Genomic DNA, 15,723 nt, shown 5'->3' with positions numbered 1-15,723 from the left:
CCCAGGCTGTTGAGCAGGATTGTCTCAAAGCTTAGCAGAACACTGCAAGGAAGGCCTTACTACCCCATTTTGCAGACAGAAAAGGGATTCTCAGAGAGGTTGGGAACTTGCCCAGGGCCACACAGGGACCAGAGTCGAGCATTGAGCGTAGACGCTGTCTGGCCCCAGAGCTGACACTGTCTCCCATCAGCAATCCTGCTGTCCCAGGTTGGGACTAGGTGTCCCAACCCAGATTCTCCCCACCCTGCTGTTTGAGCACTTCTCACAAGTGCCCATGGAGACAATTGTTTGCCGCGTGTGCCTTTGGGAAGCCTCAGTGTTACAGGAGGAGCCCTGTCCCACCTCTGCCCCACCATCTGCTGGCTCAGTATGCCTTGGGACATACCCTTCACTCAACCTCTCTGGGCCCCACCACCCATACAGTGAAAGTGCTGGATTGATAATCCATAAATGCTCAGCTATCATTTATTAATAGATTTCTTAGAAACTCATAGATTTTCCACACCTCATTTTTGCCTCTGCTTGCTGGTTCCACAAAGCAAAACTTCATGTTTACAATAGGCCTGGCCTTCTAACTTTGTGTTTATGATGACTGTGTTGACTAAGTGACTCTAGCCTTTTGATTCTATAAAATGAACAGTTGACACACATAATTCTTTAATACTCTGTCACCATGATTGCATATGTAGGTGCCAGGTACTGTTCTTACAATAAAACCTGTTAAGACCCTAGCCAACCTTAACTTCTTAAGTTTAGCAAGAATGAGAACAAAAGTGACTTTGATTAGAGTTGTCCTAATCTGGTTTGTCAATGGCAGAGAAATTTATAAACAATTACTGAAATGCATCAAAAAATAAGATGGCTTAATGGATAGACAGAGGGAAGGTATGTGATAAAGCCAATATGGCAGGAGGTTAACCATTGAGAGTCCCCTTCATGGGTATGTGGTGTTCACTAAGGGAGAAATTACCAAACCTCCTGGGAAATTCTGCAGAATTTAGAAGTAAAGTCTAAAAGTAAACTTTTAGGGGAAAAATCAAGTCTGCTATCTTCGATTCCAAAAGTTACCCATGAAAGACCCATGCAGAGGAAAGGTAGGCCCTTTGGTGGGCTGCAAGTATGGTGCGTGTCACCCATGCAGCAGGCATGGTGTGCTGTGGCCCAAGGGCCAAGTCCTGGCCTGGCCACTGCCTGGTCCTGTGCAGCCTGCAAGCTAAGAGTGATTTTTGCAGTTTTAAATGGTTGAGGGAAATCCAAAGAATAATATTGTGCGACACCTGAAAGTTCTTTTTTTTTTTTTTTTTTCATTTATTTATGATAGTCACACAGAGAGAGAGAGAGAGGCAGAGACACAGGCAGAGGGAGAAGCAGGCTCCATGCACCGGGAGCCCGACATGGGATTCGATCCCGGGTCTCCAGGATCGCGCCCTGGGCCAAAGGCAGGCGCCAAACTGCTGCGCCACCCAGGGATCCCCGACACCTGAAAGTTCTATGAAATTCAAATTCTAGTGCCTATAGATGAGGTTGAATTGTAATGCAGCCATGTCTGTCAGTTTACACATTGTCCACTGGGACTGTTGTCACGCTACAAGCACACAAAGTGAGTAGTTGTAGCTGAGACCATATGGCCCACAACACCCAAACCATTTGCTTTCTGGCTCTTTATTAGCAAACCTTTGCCGACCTGGGCTTTTTAAGATGGAAATGTTTCTTCCCTGCCCTCAAAGAAAGTGGAGCAGTCAGATTCCAAGCTTCCAAACACATGTGATAGAATATGGTGACCCTATCTCATGGCCTCTAAGACTAACTCTTCCATTTCTTATGCCCTCCGAAGTGAAAGTGTTCTTTCTCTTACTGACCATAGTAGCTAAACAAGTTGGCTATATCCAGTATTACAGGGAAAGCTCTCCCACCATGGTCTCATCTTAGCTTTACACATTAGGTGCAGCTCAGAAAGAACTGTTGACCCAAAGAATTGTGTGTGTGATCAATTTGAGATTTGTGACACTCCAGATCAACTTTGGGGTGTCACATTGGCGTGCAGAGATGGTTTCCCACAGGGAAAAAAATATTGCCCCTAAGGTGTGGGGATAGAATAGGAAACACCTGGAAGCATTGTCCACCTTTCTCAGTGGGTGAACTACATGCATTTATTAGTTCTGCAACATATTTCTTGCCCATTTCCAGTAAGAAACTTCAACAACCTGATTCTGAAGTCCCATAAGTAAAAATATGCCAATCAAATAATGTGTCAGCAAATATTGGTTAGGGGTCTTTAAGCAGGGCCCTGCTCTTGGTGAGGTTCCTCTTTTCATTCATATGTAAGCCCCAAGCACCCACTAAGTGCAAAGCACTAGGTTACCCAGGTAAGCTGAAACAGGTACAGTCGCTACCTTCGTGGAGTTCACACTCTATAGGGGGAGTGATCATATATGCTTCAGTTACACAGATGAGTGTGAGACAGCAACCTGGATGAGGACTCAATGTGGCGGTGAGGGAGGGCAGGAATGAGGAGCTGAAGGGCCCACCCAAGTCTGGAGATCAACCTTGGAGGTGCTGTTCAGGATTCAGGGCTTTTGCCAAAAAACAATAGGAAGGCGTCATGGGGCTTTAGCGATGAAGTGGAGATAATCAGGCTTGTGTTTCAACAAGTTCACTCTTGTTGCTGAGTGGAAAATGGACTACAGGGGACATGATGTTTTTGGCATCATCAATCAGGGGCTGTTCCAAAGGTCCAGGCAAGAGATGATGGTGTAGTTGGATAGTTGGTGGCAGCCTAGAGGGAAGAGCAATGACTTCAGGAAGTACTAGAAAATAAATTGGTGGAACGTAGGCCTTGATTGGGTGCAGGAGGGTCCAGGAGTAGAAGGAGTTGGGGAGGGAACAGAGGGTCCAGGTGCCTTTGACAGAGACTTGAGGGGCCTGGCCTGGCAGGAGAAGGGAACCACGCTGGGGAGATTGTGAATTTGGTCATGAATGGACATGTTGACCACAGGACGCTTTGAAGGCAACCAAGTAGAGCGAGCCCTGGCCATGTTTCTGGAGCTCCGAGAAGTGGCTGCCCCAACCTCCACCCTGGGATCTGGCCTGTGCTCACTGGCTATTCTGCACTTGCTCTTGCCAAGGGCTCCACTACCACATCTCACCGCATCCCCCTTTCCTCTGTCCCAGGTTTGCTTCAGCTTTTAAAAGCAGAGCCCAGGAGGTACCCTGCCTTCTCAGGGGTCCTACAGCCACTTACCACCCACTCTGTTCTCACAGTTCTCCCAGCCCTTGGCTCTCTCCCCATCTCCCCCTGCAGCTCTCCTTGCTACAGCTGGAAAATTATCCTCTCTGTACCCCACCAGCATTGTTATAACCAACCTCTGCCCTCCGCCTCTGGACCAGTGTCCTCATGAAATGGGAAGTAGGTAAACAGTAGACACACAACACAATAGTTGCATTTAGAGTGTGTATGTGTGTGGGGGGGGGGGCGGTGTGTAGGCTAAGTACTTCATGTCAGATGGATCCATGTGCGCAGCACCTTTCTGCCACCTCCATGTCTGCTGGTGAGTGCCAGACCCTCTCAGATGGCCATGGGGGTGCCCCTTCTTCGTGGGGAAATAGCTCCGGCCCCTAGGTGGTCATGGCAGATCATGAAACAGGTACCAAGTTTAAAGGAAGCGTGGAAAGATATTGAGCCTAGAAAGTAATAACCTGACTGGAGCTTATTTTACAGAAGAAAAAACATAAATAATATTACCTATGGCAAAGAGCAGATTTTTAAGCCACAGGTTAGCCATAGGGAGGGAGAAGGTGAGTTAACAGTGTTTCCTATGTCAAGAGGACCTGAGTCCCGGTCAGGAGCAGACCGTGCACATTGGCAACTGTTTTCTTCATTCTACTCAACTAAAAGGCTGGGTGGAATCTGTTCTAATGAAATAATCTGTAAATGTAAATGCTAGCAGATACCCTGCCAGGACCACATTGCTAGTATTTGATGCCATAAACACTAGCATCTTGTGCATGTGACACCTAGAAACTTACACAGTGGTGCCCGGGATCCTTGTCTTTCTTTCCCGTGCCTTAGTGCATTTCTGTAAGCACAATGGGAGTTTATTCTGCACTCCCTTACTAAGCTGTTAAGGATTGCCATCACTGGCTTGATGGAGAGGAGTCTTCACTTCCTCACTAGCTTCTTGCATTCCATCCCGGATTCTCTACTTCAGGTACTTGACTTTTAGCTTGTTTGAGAGTGCCAAAGCTCTGGCATTTTGTGGTTTTTAGAGGGCTGTCAGAGGGAAGTCGGTGCTCTGCCTCACTGACCATGTCCTCGTTGTCTAGCTGCAAGCGGCAGGCACAGACTGACCTGGTCTCTGCAGAGCCAGTAGGGAATGCGCTCAGGGACACGAGTGATGCTGTCACAGTAGGGACCCACCCCCCAAAGCATCAGCGAGCACCTCTGGCCACTGTGGTCCTGACATTTTCTTCTTGTTCTTAAGACTTGGAGAGCACACATAAAATATCTGGCCTTTCCGTGCATCGTACGTGCTTCTTTGCTGATGCACTCATTGTAAAAATATCAGTCTGATTGTCATTTTTTTTTCAGGACTTAGGCTATTTCTTTATCTTTCAGGTATGAAAACGAAAAGAAATTAACTACCAATTTAGAGTCTAAAGGTAAGAGGATTCCTTTTGTGCTTTAATCAAGAGTTGTTTGTGACCTTCTATTTGTTTTCTGCATCATCGTGTAAGGAGCCTGAAGTGTGCCTGTGATCACAGGGGGCCGTTCCACCTCCCCATTTCTGAGGGGAGGGGAGGGCTGCTCGAGGCACCATTCTTCCGTGGCAGGGCAGGGACCTGACGACACATGAGGGGCCACGGGCCACGATGGCTTAGCATTCTAATTTGCAAGTATGAGCACAGGGTATCTTGGCCTCCACATCCACTTGGTTGTCAACACGGGTATATTCTACCTATGAAATGTTTTTTGCCTCTGTCCCCAACCTCACAGCGAGTGCCCACAAGTACCCACTGCTCATGACATGACAGGGCTCTTGCATTAGACTAACTGGCTTCCTTATATCCAGTCCCTCCCCAAGTCCTGATTGTCCTCTACCTGGCCACCAGCATCCAAAACCTCAATGAACCTTCTTACCTTCCTGGTTAAAAATTGCTGGTGTCCCCCACTATGTGCAGGATAGAGTCTGTAACTTTCTCCCTTGTAGTCTATCCCTTCCCTTGTTTCCAGCTCAGTGCCTTGCAAGGTCTTGTCTTCTTCTGGTCGTGACTTAAGTCATTTTTTTTCCAAATAAAGACATACCTCGGAGGCATTGCAGCTTGGTTCCAGACCACTGCAATAAAGCCATTATCGTAATAACACCAAATAAATTTTTTGGTCTCCCAGTGCCTATAAAAGTTGTGTTTACACTATACTGTAGTTTCTTAAGTATGCAACAGCATTATGTCTAAAAAAAATGTTAATTAACATAATTTAAAATAATTTTTAAAACACTTTATTACTAAAAGATGCTAACTGTCATCTGAGCTTTCTGCGAGTCATGATCACTAATCACAGGTCACTGTATGAAATGAAATAATAATGGAAAAGTTTGAAATAATGAGAGAATTACCAAAATGTGACGGGGACACAAGATGAACAAATGCTATTGGAAAAATGGCACCAGTAGGCTTGCCTGATGTGGGGTTGCCACAAACCTTCAATTTGTAAAAAACACAATCTCTGAAAGCACAGAGAAAATGAGGTGTGCCTGGATACCACACTTGTACCTCTGTGCCTTTCCTCATACTGCTCCTACCCTTTTCCTTCGCACTCTGAGCCCCTATTCGTCTCTGAACCCTCAGCTCACAGGGAGCACCTCCTCCACCTTGCATGCTAATGCTGTGGCATATCCCTTGGAGCTTGGGCTCCCCTACTCTGTCTGCTTAGACCCCCTTCCCAGTGGGCCCTGATCGAGAGTGTAGGTGTAAGTCAGACATACTGGATGGGACTCCTGGCTGGAGCACCCACCAATGCTGTGATCAGGGTGGTCACAGCCTCTCCGCCTGTTTGCTCAGTTGATGGAGGCAGTCATACTTGCCTTCCCAGGTTGGTACAAGGATGAAATGGGGTTCAATATAAGCCATCATCACAGAGTGGCAGGCAGTGAGTCCCATGGAGATAACAGTGGTCGTGGAGATGGTCACTGAGCAGACCATGCCCCCTCACATTCTGTCCTACTATCTTGGAGATCGCAGCACCGTTTGCAGGCAGCCGTGGCCTTCCACTGCAGGCAGCTAGCCTCAGCCTGAGGGCTTTCTCTGGCCCTGGAAGCATGCACCATCCCCACGGGGCTGCCCAGAGTGCCAGGGACTGGGTGCCCTGGTTGAGAATAACTCTCAACCAATGAGAAGTGGAAGTAGGTTGGGAAATAACCCCACTTCCTTGCTCTGTTGGGACAGTTTGAGGAGAGTTCTGAGTGTCTCAGAGGGTACCCTCAGGACTGAGCCTCCTGTCTACTGTCCACCCCGCTGTGGGCTCTTGCTTCCTGTGTCACTCTTCTAGCTGCTCCCATCATTCCCAGGGATCACCTCCCAAGTAAGCTATGTGCACCCAAGGCCTGGTCTCAGTATGCACCTCACTTCTTTCCTTTCACCACATCTTCCCTTCTCTCATCTGCTCTTATGAAGACCAGAGGAGATCAAAGTGCCAGAGCAGCAGAGCTGAGGTGGTCCCCGGTCTGATGAAATACTTAGCTAGCTGTGCTTCTATGGTTCCCTGGTCTTAAACCCCCGTCCTACAGTAAGGAGGTGGTCACAAGAAGGGAAGGAAATATTCTGCAGTGTTTTCCATAGAACACACTGAAATGTTCGCATTTGTGCAGTATTGACACACATTCCAGACACATGTGGTTGGGTTCATCCCTCCATGTCCCTGGTAGGCCTTTTGCAGGCCTTGTCTGGCTGTTGAAGACAAGCTGATCAGAGTGGAGAGATGTTAAATAGCTGTCTGGTTTTCTTTTCCAGCCTTCTGGGGTGAGTCTGATGACAGTAACTCAGAAATTGAAGCTGCTTTACGTCCTAGAAACCGTAACACATCCGCCAATGATTTTGATGATTTTTATGACTGAGTAACGACTGTTGGAAATAAAGTCGTTAAGGAAACTAAAGGCCTGTGTTCGTATGTAAAGTCCTAAATAAGCATGTCATTTTAAGCTTTCTAATTGTTTAATGGGAAAACTTGGGACCACATTGCCATTGGAGCGAAATTTCATGGCATAAACATAAATAGCATATTCATTTGAAGTGTCATCAAAAAACAAAGTGATAAATGCAATGCCCATCAAAATTCAAGTTGGTTTCTTTGTAGAAATTGACAGGCTGATCCTATAATTCATATGGAAATCCAAGGGAACTAGAATAGCTAAAACAGTCTTAAAAAAGAAAACCAGAGTCAGAGCACTCATATTTCCCAATTTTGAAACTTACTTTAAAAACTATAGTAATGGGGAGGCCAGGTGGCTCAGGGGTTTAGCACCACCCTCGGCCCAGGGCCTGATCCTGGAGACCCAGGATCGAGTCCCACATCAGGCTCCCTCCCTGCATGGAGCCTGCTTCTCCCTCTGCCTGTGTCTCTGCCTTTCTCTCTCTCTCTCTCTCTCCCTCTCTCTGTCTCTGTCTCTCATTAATAAATAAATGAAATTTTTTAAAAATGTAGTAATTGAGACAGTGTGGGACTGCAATAGACATACAGATTAATAAAATATCAATATATACAATTTAGAATTGATAATCCAGAAACAACTCCTTACATATATGGTCACTTAATTTTTCACAAAGGCACCAAACCATTTAGTGGGGGAAAGAATAGTCTTTCCACATAGGGTGCTAGGTCAACTAGATAGCCACCTGCAAAAGAATGAAGCTTGCACTGTATACAAAATTAACTCAAAATAGATCAAGTACCTAAATATAAGAGCTGAGCTAGATTATAAAACTCTTAAAAGAAAACATAAATGTAAATCTTTGTGACCTTGCATTAGGCGATGCTTTCTTTGTTATGACACCAAAAGCCCTGAAGAGAGAAAAACAGATATATTAGACTTCATCAAAATTAAAACTTTTTTTGCTGCAAAGGACACATCAGGAAAGTGAAAAGAGGGCAGCCCTGGTGGCTCAGCAGTTTAGTGCCACCTTTGGCCCAGGGCCTGATCCTGGAGACCCAGGATCAAGTCCCGCATTGGGCTCAGTGCGTGGAGCGTGCTTTTCCCTCTGCCTGTATCTCTGCCTCTCTCTCTCTCTCAGGAATAAATAAATATTTTTTAAAAAAAAAAAGGAAAGCAAAAAGAATGGGAGAAATATTTGCAAATCATTTATCTAAAAAGAGATTTGTATCCATAATATATAAAGAATTTTTATAACTCAATAATAAAAAGACAACTAATCCAACTTAAAAATGAGCAAAGGATCTGAATCAACATGGCTCCAAAGAAAATATACATTTGACCAACAAGTACATGAAAAAATGCTGGACATCATTAGTCATCAGGGAAATGCAAGTGAGAATCACAGCGAAATATCACTAGGTATCCTCATTCCCACTGCAATGGCTAGAATCAAAAAAGGTAATACTGGGATCCCTGGGTGGCGCAGCGGTTTGGCTCCTGCCTTTGGCCCAGGGCGCGATCCTGGAGACCCGGGATTGAATCCCACATCAGGCTCCCGGTGCATGGAGCCTGCTTCTCCCTCTGCCTGTGTCTCTGCCTCTCTCTCTCTCTCTCTCTCTCTCTCTGTGACTATCATAAATAAATTAATTAATTAAAAAAAAAGTAATACTGGTGTTGGTGAGAATATGGAGAAAACCTCTCATACACTGCTGGTGGGGATGTGAGACAGTGCAACAACTTTAGAAAACACTGGCAATTCCTCAAAAGGACAAAAAGGTGGGAAGCGGTTATCAGGGAAATCCCATCCCTTGTGAAGCCCAGTGGGGTGAGATCTCAGGACAGCAGGCACAGCATCTGGAACATTTCTTAGGGTACTTACAGAGATCCCATCTGGAAAATAATAGATGACCACAATTGAATGTTGCCAGTGAGAGGTTATGTATGCATCATGCCTCCACTGCTGTGATGAGAGGGACACTTCACCCGTGTGATGTTCTCTCCAAAAACTCCTAACCAGAATCTGATCGTGGGGGAAAAAATATCAGACAAACTCCAATTGAGGGACATTTAGCAAAATACCTGGCCATCTTCAAGACTGTCAAAGTCATGAAAATCAAGAGGAGATGAAAGTGTCACAAACCAAAGGAGACATGACGACTAAATGCAACATGGGATCCTAAGTTGGACCCTCAAACTAAAGGGGAAAAAAAAGGCATTAATGGAAAATTTTGGGAAACCCAAATGAAGTTCAGAGTTTAGCTGACAGTAATGTACTAGTGTTGGGTTCTTAGCTTTTACAAATGTACCATGGTAATGTAAGATCAGGGGGATGTAACATTAGGAACCAGACAATACAAGAACTGTCTGTAATATCTTTGCAACTTTTCTATAAATCTGAAATTATTCCACACAAAAATCCAGCAGTAAACTTTGACAATTGAGTGATAACCTTCTGGACCTCATCTCTGTATATAGATGTTTGTTTTTTAAAAATAGTCTTAAACGTTTCTATTTTAATTCTAAATATTATCAGAAAATATAACAGCCCTTCAGCTAGACACTAACAGAAAGCACAGAGTCCTACATCTAGAACACCTTTTACTGGAGATCACAAGTCGTGTGTACTGATGATGACCCAGAAGAAAGCTAGGTTGGTAACAACCTACCATTTTGCTAGCACTTAATCTCACTTTTGAGTAGTGGGAGAGTAGGCCTGGGGCTCAATGCCTCTACCAGGCAAATTGTCCAGCTAAATTTAATAAGATTCCTTTTTCAGTTGCTTTCTATTTAGCTTAAGTGACCCAGATTTAAAATGAATAGAAATAAAGTTTCCTTTATATATACATTTTAGGAAAAAGAAGATAATCAACTTTTTAAAATATACTAAATAAATAGCAATATAAATGATGCACAAGACGTGTGCAGGAAGGGTGAGCATTGAGTCTGTGAAGGCAGGTGGGCACATCATATCGGAGTAGCTCCAGTGGGGAAGGAGAGAATTTGTGGGCATTATCCGCAGATTTCAAATGTCCCCCCCCCCAAAAAAAAAAAAAAAAACCAGAAGTAAAACCATTGACTCACTGACATTTGTTGGGAGCATATCAAATGGTTTGCAAACCAGGAGCACTAAAACCATAACATGGGATAAGGTCAGAGGTCTGTTGTCAAGGGGCTTAGATAGTATAGAACCAGGAACTATTTATTCTTCACAGTGATTGGTTACATTAGAATTTTCTTAAATAAAAGGAAATTGGTTGGTGGCTACCATATATCAACTTGGGAGAACAATTTAAGTTTCACTTATGATTTTCATAAGCAAGAGGTGAAAGTCAAGTGAGCCTCGCCTGTCTTACAAAATAAGCTAAATTAAGATTTGCTTGTATGACTAAAGTGATTTTGTCTGCTCAGAACTTTCAAGACTGGTCTCTGTGTGTGTTTTAACACAGACAATATGATTGTCCACAAAGAAAATCAAGAGACTCAAAAGGCAAAGTGTTGAACCAGTGAGCTCAGCAAAGTTGGTGGCTTTTCATCAAAAATCAACATTATAGCAATACACTAGGAAAACCAGTTTGAAAACATTTTAGAGATGTCATTCACAGTAATGAGAAATGAATGATATGTCAAAAATCTAAAGCTTATTTAAAGACAAATTTTAATTTTTTTATTTAAATTCAATTTAATTAACACATGCTGTATTATTAGTTTCAGAGGTAGAATTTAGTAATTCATCAGTTGCATGTAACACCCAGTGCTCATTACATCATGTGCCCTTCTTAATGCCCATCACCCAGTTACCCCTCCAGCAACCCTCAGTTTGTTTTCTATATTTAAGGGTCTTATGGTTTACTTCCCTTTCTGTTTTAATATTTTATTCCCTTCCCCTATTTTTGTTTCTTAAATTCCACAGATGAGTGAAATCATATGGTATTTGTCTTTCTCTGACTGACTTATTTCACTCAGCATAATACCCTCTAGTTCCATTTATGTCGTTGCAAATGGCAAGATTGCATTCTTTTTGAGGGCTGGGTAATATTCCATTACATACATCATTTCCTTATCCATTTATCTGTTTTGTTGTTGTTGTTGTTGTTGTTGTTGTTTTAAACAGATTTCTTTTTTAAATGTATGATAGTCACAGAGGGGGAGAGAGAGAGAGAGAGAGAGAGGGAGGCAGAGACACAGGTAGAGGGAGAAGAAGCAGGCTCCATGCACCGGGAGCCTGACGTGGGATTCGATCCCAGGCCTCCAGGATCGTGCCCTGGGCCAAAGGCAGGTGCCAAACCGCTGCGCCACCCAGGGATCCCCTCCATTTATCTGTTGATGGACACCTGGGCTCTTTCCATATTTTGGCTATCATGGACATAGCTGTTATAAACATTGGGGTGCATGTGCCACTTTGAATCACTATGTTTGTATCCTTTGGGTAAATACCTAGTAGTACAATTGCTGGGTCATAGGGCAGCTCTATTTTTAACTTTTTAAGGACCCTCCATACCGTTTTCCAGAGTGGCTGCACCAGTTTGCATTCCCATCAACAGTGCAAGAGGGTTCCCCTTTCTCTGTATCCTAGCCAACATCTATCATTTCCTGACTTTTAATTTTAGCCATTCTGACTGGAGTGAGGTGGTATCTCCTTGTGGTTTTGATTTGTATTTCCCTGATGGCCAGTGATGCAGAGCATTTTCTCAGGTGCTTGTTGGCTCTGTGTATGTCTTCTTTGGAGAAATGTCTCTTCATGTCTTCTGCCGATTTCTTGACTGGATTATTTGTTTTTTGGGTGTTGAGTTTGATAAGTTCTTTTTTTTTAAAAGATTTTATTTATTTATTCATGAGAGACACAGAGAGAGAGAGGCAGAGACACAGGCAGAGGGAGAAGCAGGCTCCATGCAGGGAGCCCGACATGGGACTCCATCCCGGGTCTCCAAGATCACACCCTGGGCTGCAGGTGTGCTAAACCGCTGCGCCACCAGGGCTGCCCTGATAAGTTCTTTATAGATCTTGGATACTAGCCCTTTATCTGATAAGACATTCACAAGTATCTTCTCTCTTTCTGTAGGTTGTCTTTTGGTTTTGTCAACTGTTTCCTTTGCTGTGCAGAAGCTTTTTATCTTGATGAAGTCCCAGTAGTTCAATTTGGCTTTTGTTTCCCTTGCCTTTATAGACATGTCTAGCAAGAAGTTGCTCCAGCCAAAGCAAAGGGGTTGCTGCCTGTATTCTCCTCTAGGATTTTGATGGATTCCTGTCTCACATTTAGGTCTTTCATCCATTTTGAGTTTATTTTTGTGTATGGTGTAAGGAAGTGGTCCAGTTTCATTCTTCTGCACGTGGCTGTCCAATTTTCCCAACATCATTTGTTGAAGAGACTGTCCTTTTTCCAGTGGATATTCTTTCCTGCTTTGTTGAAGATGAGTTGACCATAGAGTTGAGGGTCCATTTCTGGGGCCTCTATTCTGTTCCATTGATCTATGTGTCTGTTTTTGTACCAATACCACACTGTCTTGATGATCACGGCTTTGTAGTACAGCCTAAAATCTGGCATTGTGATGCCGCCAGCTCTGGTTTTCTTTTTCAACATCACTTTGGATATATGGGGTCTTTTGTGGTTCCATACAAATTTTAGGATTGTTCCAGCTCTCTGAATAAATGCTGATGGTATTTTGATAGGGATTGCACTGAATATGTAAATTGCTTTAAGTAGCATAGACATTTTAACAATATTTATTCTTCTAATCCATGAGCATGGAATGTTTTTTCCATCTCTTTGTGTCTTCCTCCATTTCTTTTGTAAGTGTTCTATAGTTTTCAGAATGCTGATCCTTTACCTCTTCAGTTAGGTTTATTCCTAGATATCTTATGGTTTTTTGATGCAATTGTAAATCGAATCACTTCCTTGATTTCTCTTCCACCTCATTTGTATAGAAATGCAACTGACTTCTGTGCATTATTTTTATATCCTGACTCTTTGCTGAATTCCTCTATGAGTTCTAGCAGTTTGGGGGTTTTCTACGTAGAGTATGCTGTCATCCATGAACAGTGAAAGTTTGACTTCTTCTTTGCCAATTTTGATGCCTTTTATTTCTTTTTGTTGTCTGATTGCAGAGCCTAGGTCTTCCAGTACTAGTTGAATGATAGTGGTGAGAGTGGACATCCCTGTCATGTTCCTGACCTTAGGGGAAAAGTTCTCAGTTTGGAAGACAAAATTTAAAACATTTACTGACAAGAGAGAACTCAGTGTTCTGGGGGCGGGGTGGGGGTGGGAGATCCTATATCTTAAAATTCACAATTCTATCCAAATTAATGCTGGAAGTCCATTCCAATTCAATCAAAATCCCACCAGGTCTTTCGCAGAACTTAACAAGATCATCATAAAATTCAGAAGGAATATAAAGGGCCAAATGAAATTAAAAAAGAAAGAAAAGAAAAAAAGAATGAAAAAAGGAAAGGAAGGAGGGAGGAAGGAAAGCAGGAACAAACGAACGAAGGACGAGCCAAGACAAGTTTGAAGAATAAAAAGGAGGTCTTGCGGTGGCAAACATCAGGATTTATTGAAAAGAATAGTAATTAGGCCTTGGGGTATTGGCTCAGGGATAGAACCGGGGAGCAGAAGGAAGGCCCTAGCCATAGTCTCAGGCAGGAGAATCAGTGTAGATAGATGTAGTTTCAGAAATCAGTGAGGTGGTAACAGACTTTTCATAAATGATGTTGGATCAATTGGCAATCCACGTGGCAAAACACCAAATTAATTTTTTTACATGGTAATCATAAAATATTTATTTTTGTATCAATTTCACTCTCAGTATATCTAAGTGATCCTTTTTCAGTTCACTAGGAGAGCACACTAGCACTTCTATACCTCTTTCTTCCCCAGGCTGTGTTTGCTAAGATCGCTAGTTTGCTAAGATTGAAGCTCCTTTGTCTTCCTTTCATTGCCATCTCTTCATGGCTGGCATCTCTTCTCTTTCCAAAGGAAAGAAAGGAAAGATCCTTCTTCCTTCCTGCCTCACTGTTCCCCACCATTAATTAAATCATTTATTCACTTAGGGCACATCTGATGCCCTTCTACTTCCCCCAGTACATTTTTCCTCAATCTTTTTTATTGTGGCAAAATATATACAACATAAAACATACCATCTTAATCATTTGCAAGTGTACAGTTTGGTAGTATGAAATACATTCACGATGTGCAGTTGCCACCACTATCCATCTCCAGAACTGCAGAACTGTCATCTTGTAAAACTAAAAGTCTGAATGCCCCCTCCCTAAAACCCCTGGCAACCACCATTTTACTTTCTGTCTCTATGATTTTGACCATTCAAAGTACCTCATATAAGTGGAAGCATGCAGTATTTGTCTTTTTGTGACTGGCTTATTTCACTCAATATAATGTTCTAAGGTTCATCCACACTATCGCATATGTCAGAATTTCTTTCCTTCTTAAGGCTGAATAATATTCCATCAAATGTGTATGCTACATTTGTTTGTTTATCCATTCATCTGTCAATGGACACTTGAGTTGCTTTCATGTTTTAGCTACCGTGAGTAATGCTGCTATGAACCTGAATGTACAAACATCTCTTCAAGATCCTGATTTCAGGGGATCCCTGGGTGGCTCAGCGGTTTGGCGCCTGCCTTTGGTCCAGGGCACAATCCTGGAGTCCCGGGATCAAGTCCCGCGTCAGGCTCCCTGCATGGAGCCTGCTTCTCCCTCTGCCTGTGTCTCTGCCTCTCTCTCTATGTCTATCATGAATAAATAAATAAAACCTTTAAAAAAAAAAGAAAGATCCTGATTTCAGTTCTTCTGGATATACACCTAGAAGTGGAATTGCTGGATCATATGAATCATAAATTCTATTTTTAATTTTTTGAGGAAATGCCATACAAGTTTTTGTTTGTGTAACGATTATTGTAGCACCATGCATGTTTTCCACAGTGGCTGCACCATTTTACATTCCTAAGGACAGTGCACAGGGGGTTCCCCTTCTCCACATCCTCACCAATGCATATTTTCTGTGTTTTTGATAGTAACCATCCTGAGGGGTAGTAACATTAAGTTTCCACCTCACTCTTCATACAAAGGAAATTCCAGCTAAAATAAAGAACCAAATGTGAAAAAGAAAAACTTGAAAACTCTTAAAGAAAAACAATAAGCAACTATCTTTATGATAGTTAGACCAAGGAAGAATTTCTTAACCCATGCAGAAAATGCATGAACTTGTAAAAGAAAACATTGATAAATATTACCACATTGAAATGAAAATATTCTGAATAACCAAAACACTAACAATCTGAAAAGACAAATCTTGGACTAGAAGATGACATATGTAGGATATATGCCCATCAAAGATCTGTATATAGAATATATAGAGAACCATATATCAATAAAAAAGAATACAACTCAGTGGAAAATGAAAAAAAGGATCAGAATGAGCAGTTCATAGAAAAAAATTCAAATGTAGACATAAAATAGACTTACTAGTGTAGCAAATAGCAAAAGTAAAGTATTTCAAAAGGTGACATTTCATGCCCGGTAGACTGGAAGCAGATCACTCTGAGCATCAAGAAGTATACCAGGAAA

General features: G+C 42.7%; 1 protein-coding gene and 1 long non-coding RNA gene across 8 annotated transcripts in view; one reads left to right on the top strand and one right to left on the bottom strand.

Annotated features, from left to right (window-relative positions):
• KIZ (kizuna centrosomal protein) overlaps positions 1–7,148 on the top strand; it is a 131,852-nt gene extending 124,704 nt beyond the window's left edge. For all 7 annotated transcript variants that reach the window (XM_038571427.1, XM_038571426.1, XM_038571428.1 and 4 more), the window contains 2 exons: positions 4,616–4,659; positions 7,006–7,148. In XM_038571427.1, coding sequence (XP_038427355.1) covers positions 4,616–4,659; positions 7,006–7,109 — 148 coding nt within the window. In that variant the 3' untranslated portion in view covers positions 7,110–7,148. The remainder of the gene's footprint in view (positions 1–4,615; positions 4,660–7,005) is intronic.
• LOC111092255 overlaps positions 1–15,723 on the bottom strand; it is a 147,100-nt gene that overhangs the window by 1,946 nt on the left and 129,431 nt on the right. The gene's annotated exons all lie outside the window — the stretch shown is intronic.

This window comes from Canis lupus, chromosome 24 (genome assembly GCF_011100685.1).
Source record: "Canis lupus familiaris isolate Mischka breed German Shepherd chromosome 24, alternate assembly UU_Cfam_GSD_1.0, whole genome shotgun sequence".
NCBI lineage: Eukaryota > Metazoa > Chordata > Mammalia > Carnivora > Canidae > Canis > Canis lupus.
The sequence above is the reverse complement of the archived record's forward strand: the minus strand, read 5'-3'. Positions and strand labels throughout refer to the sequence as shown.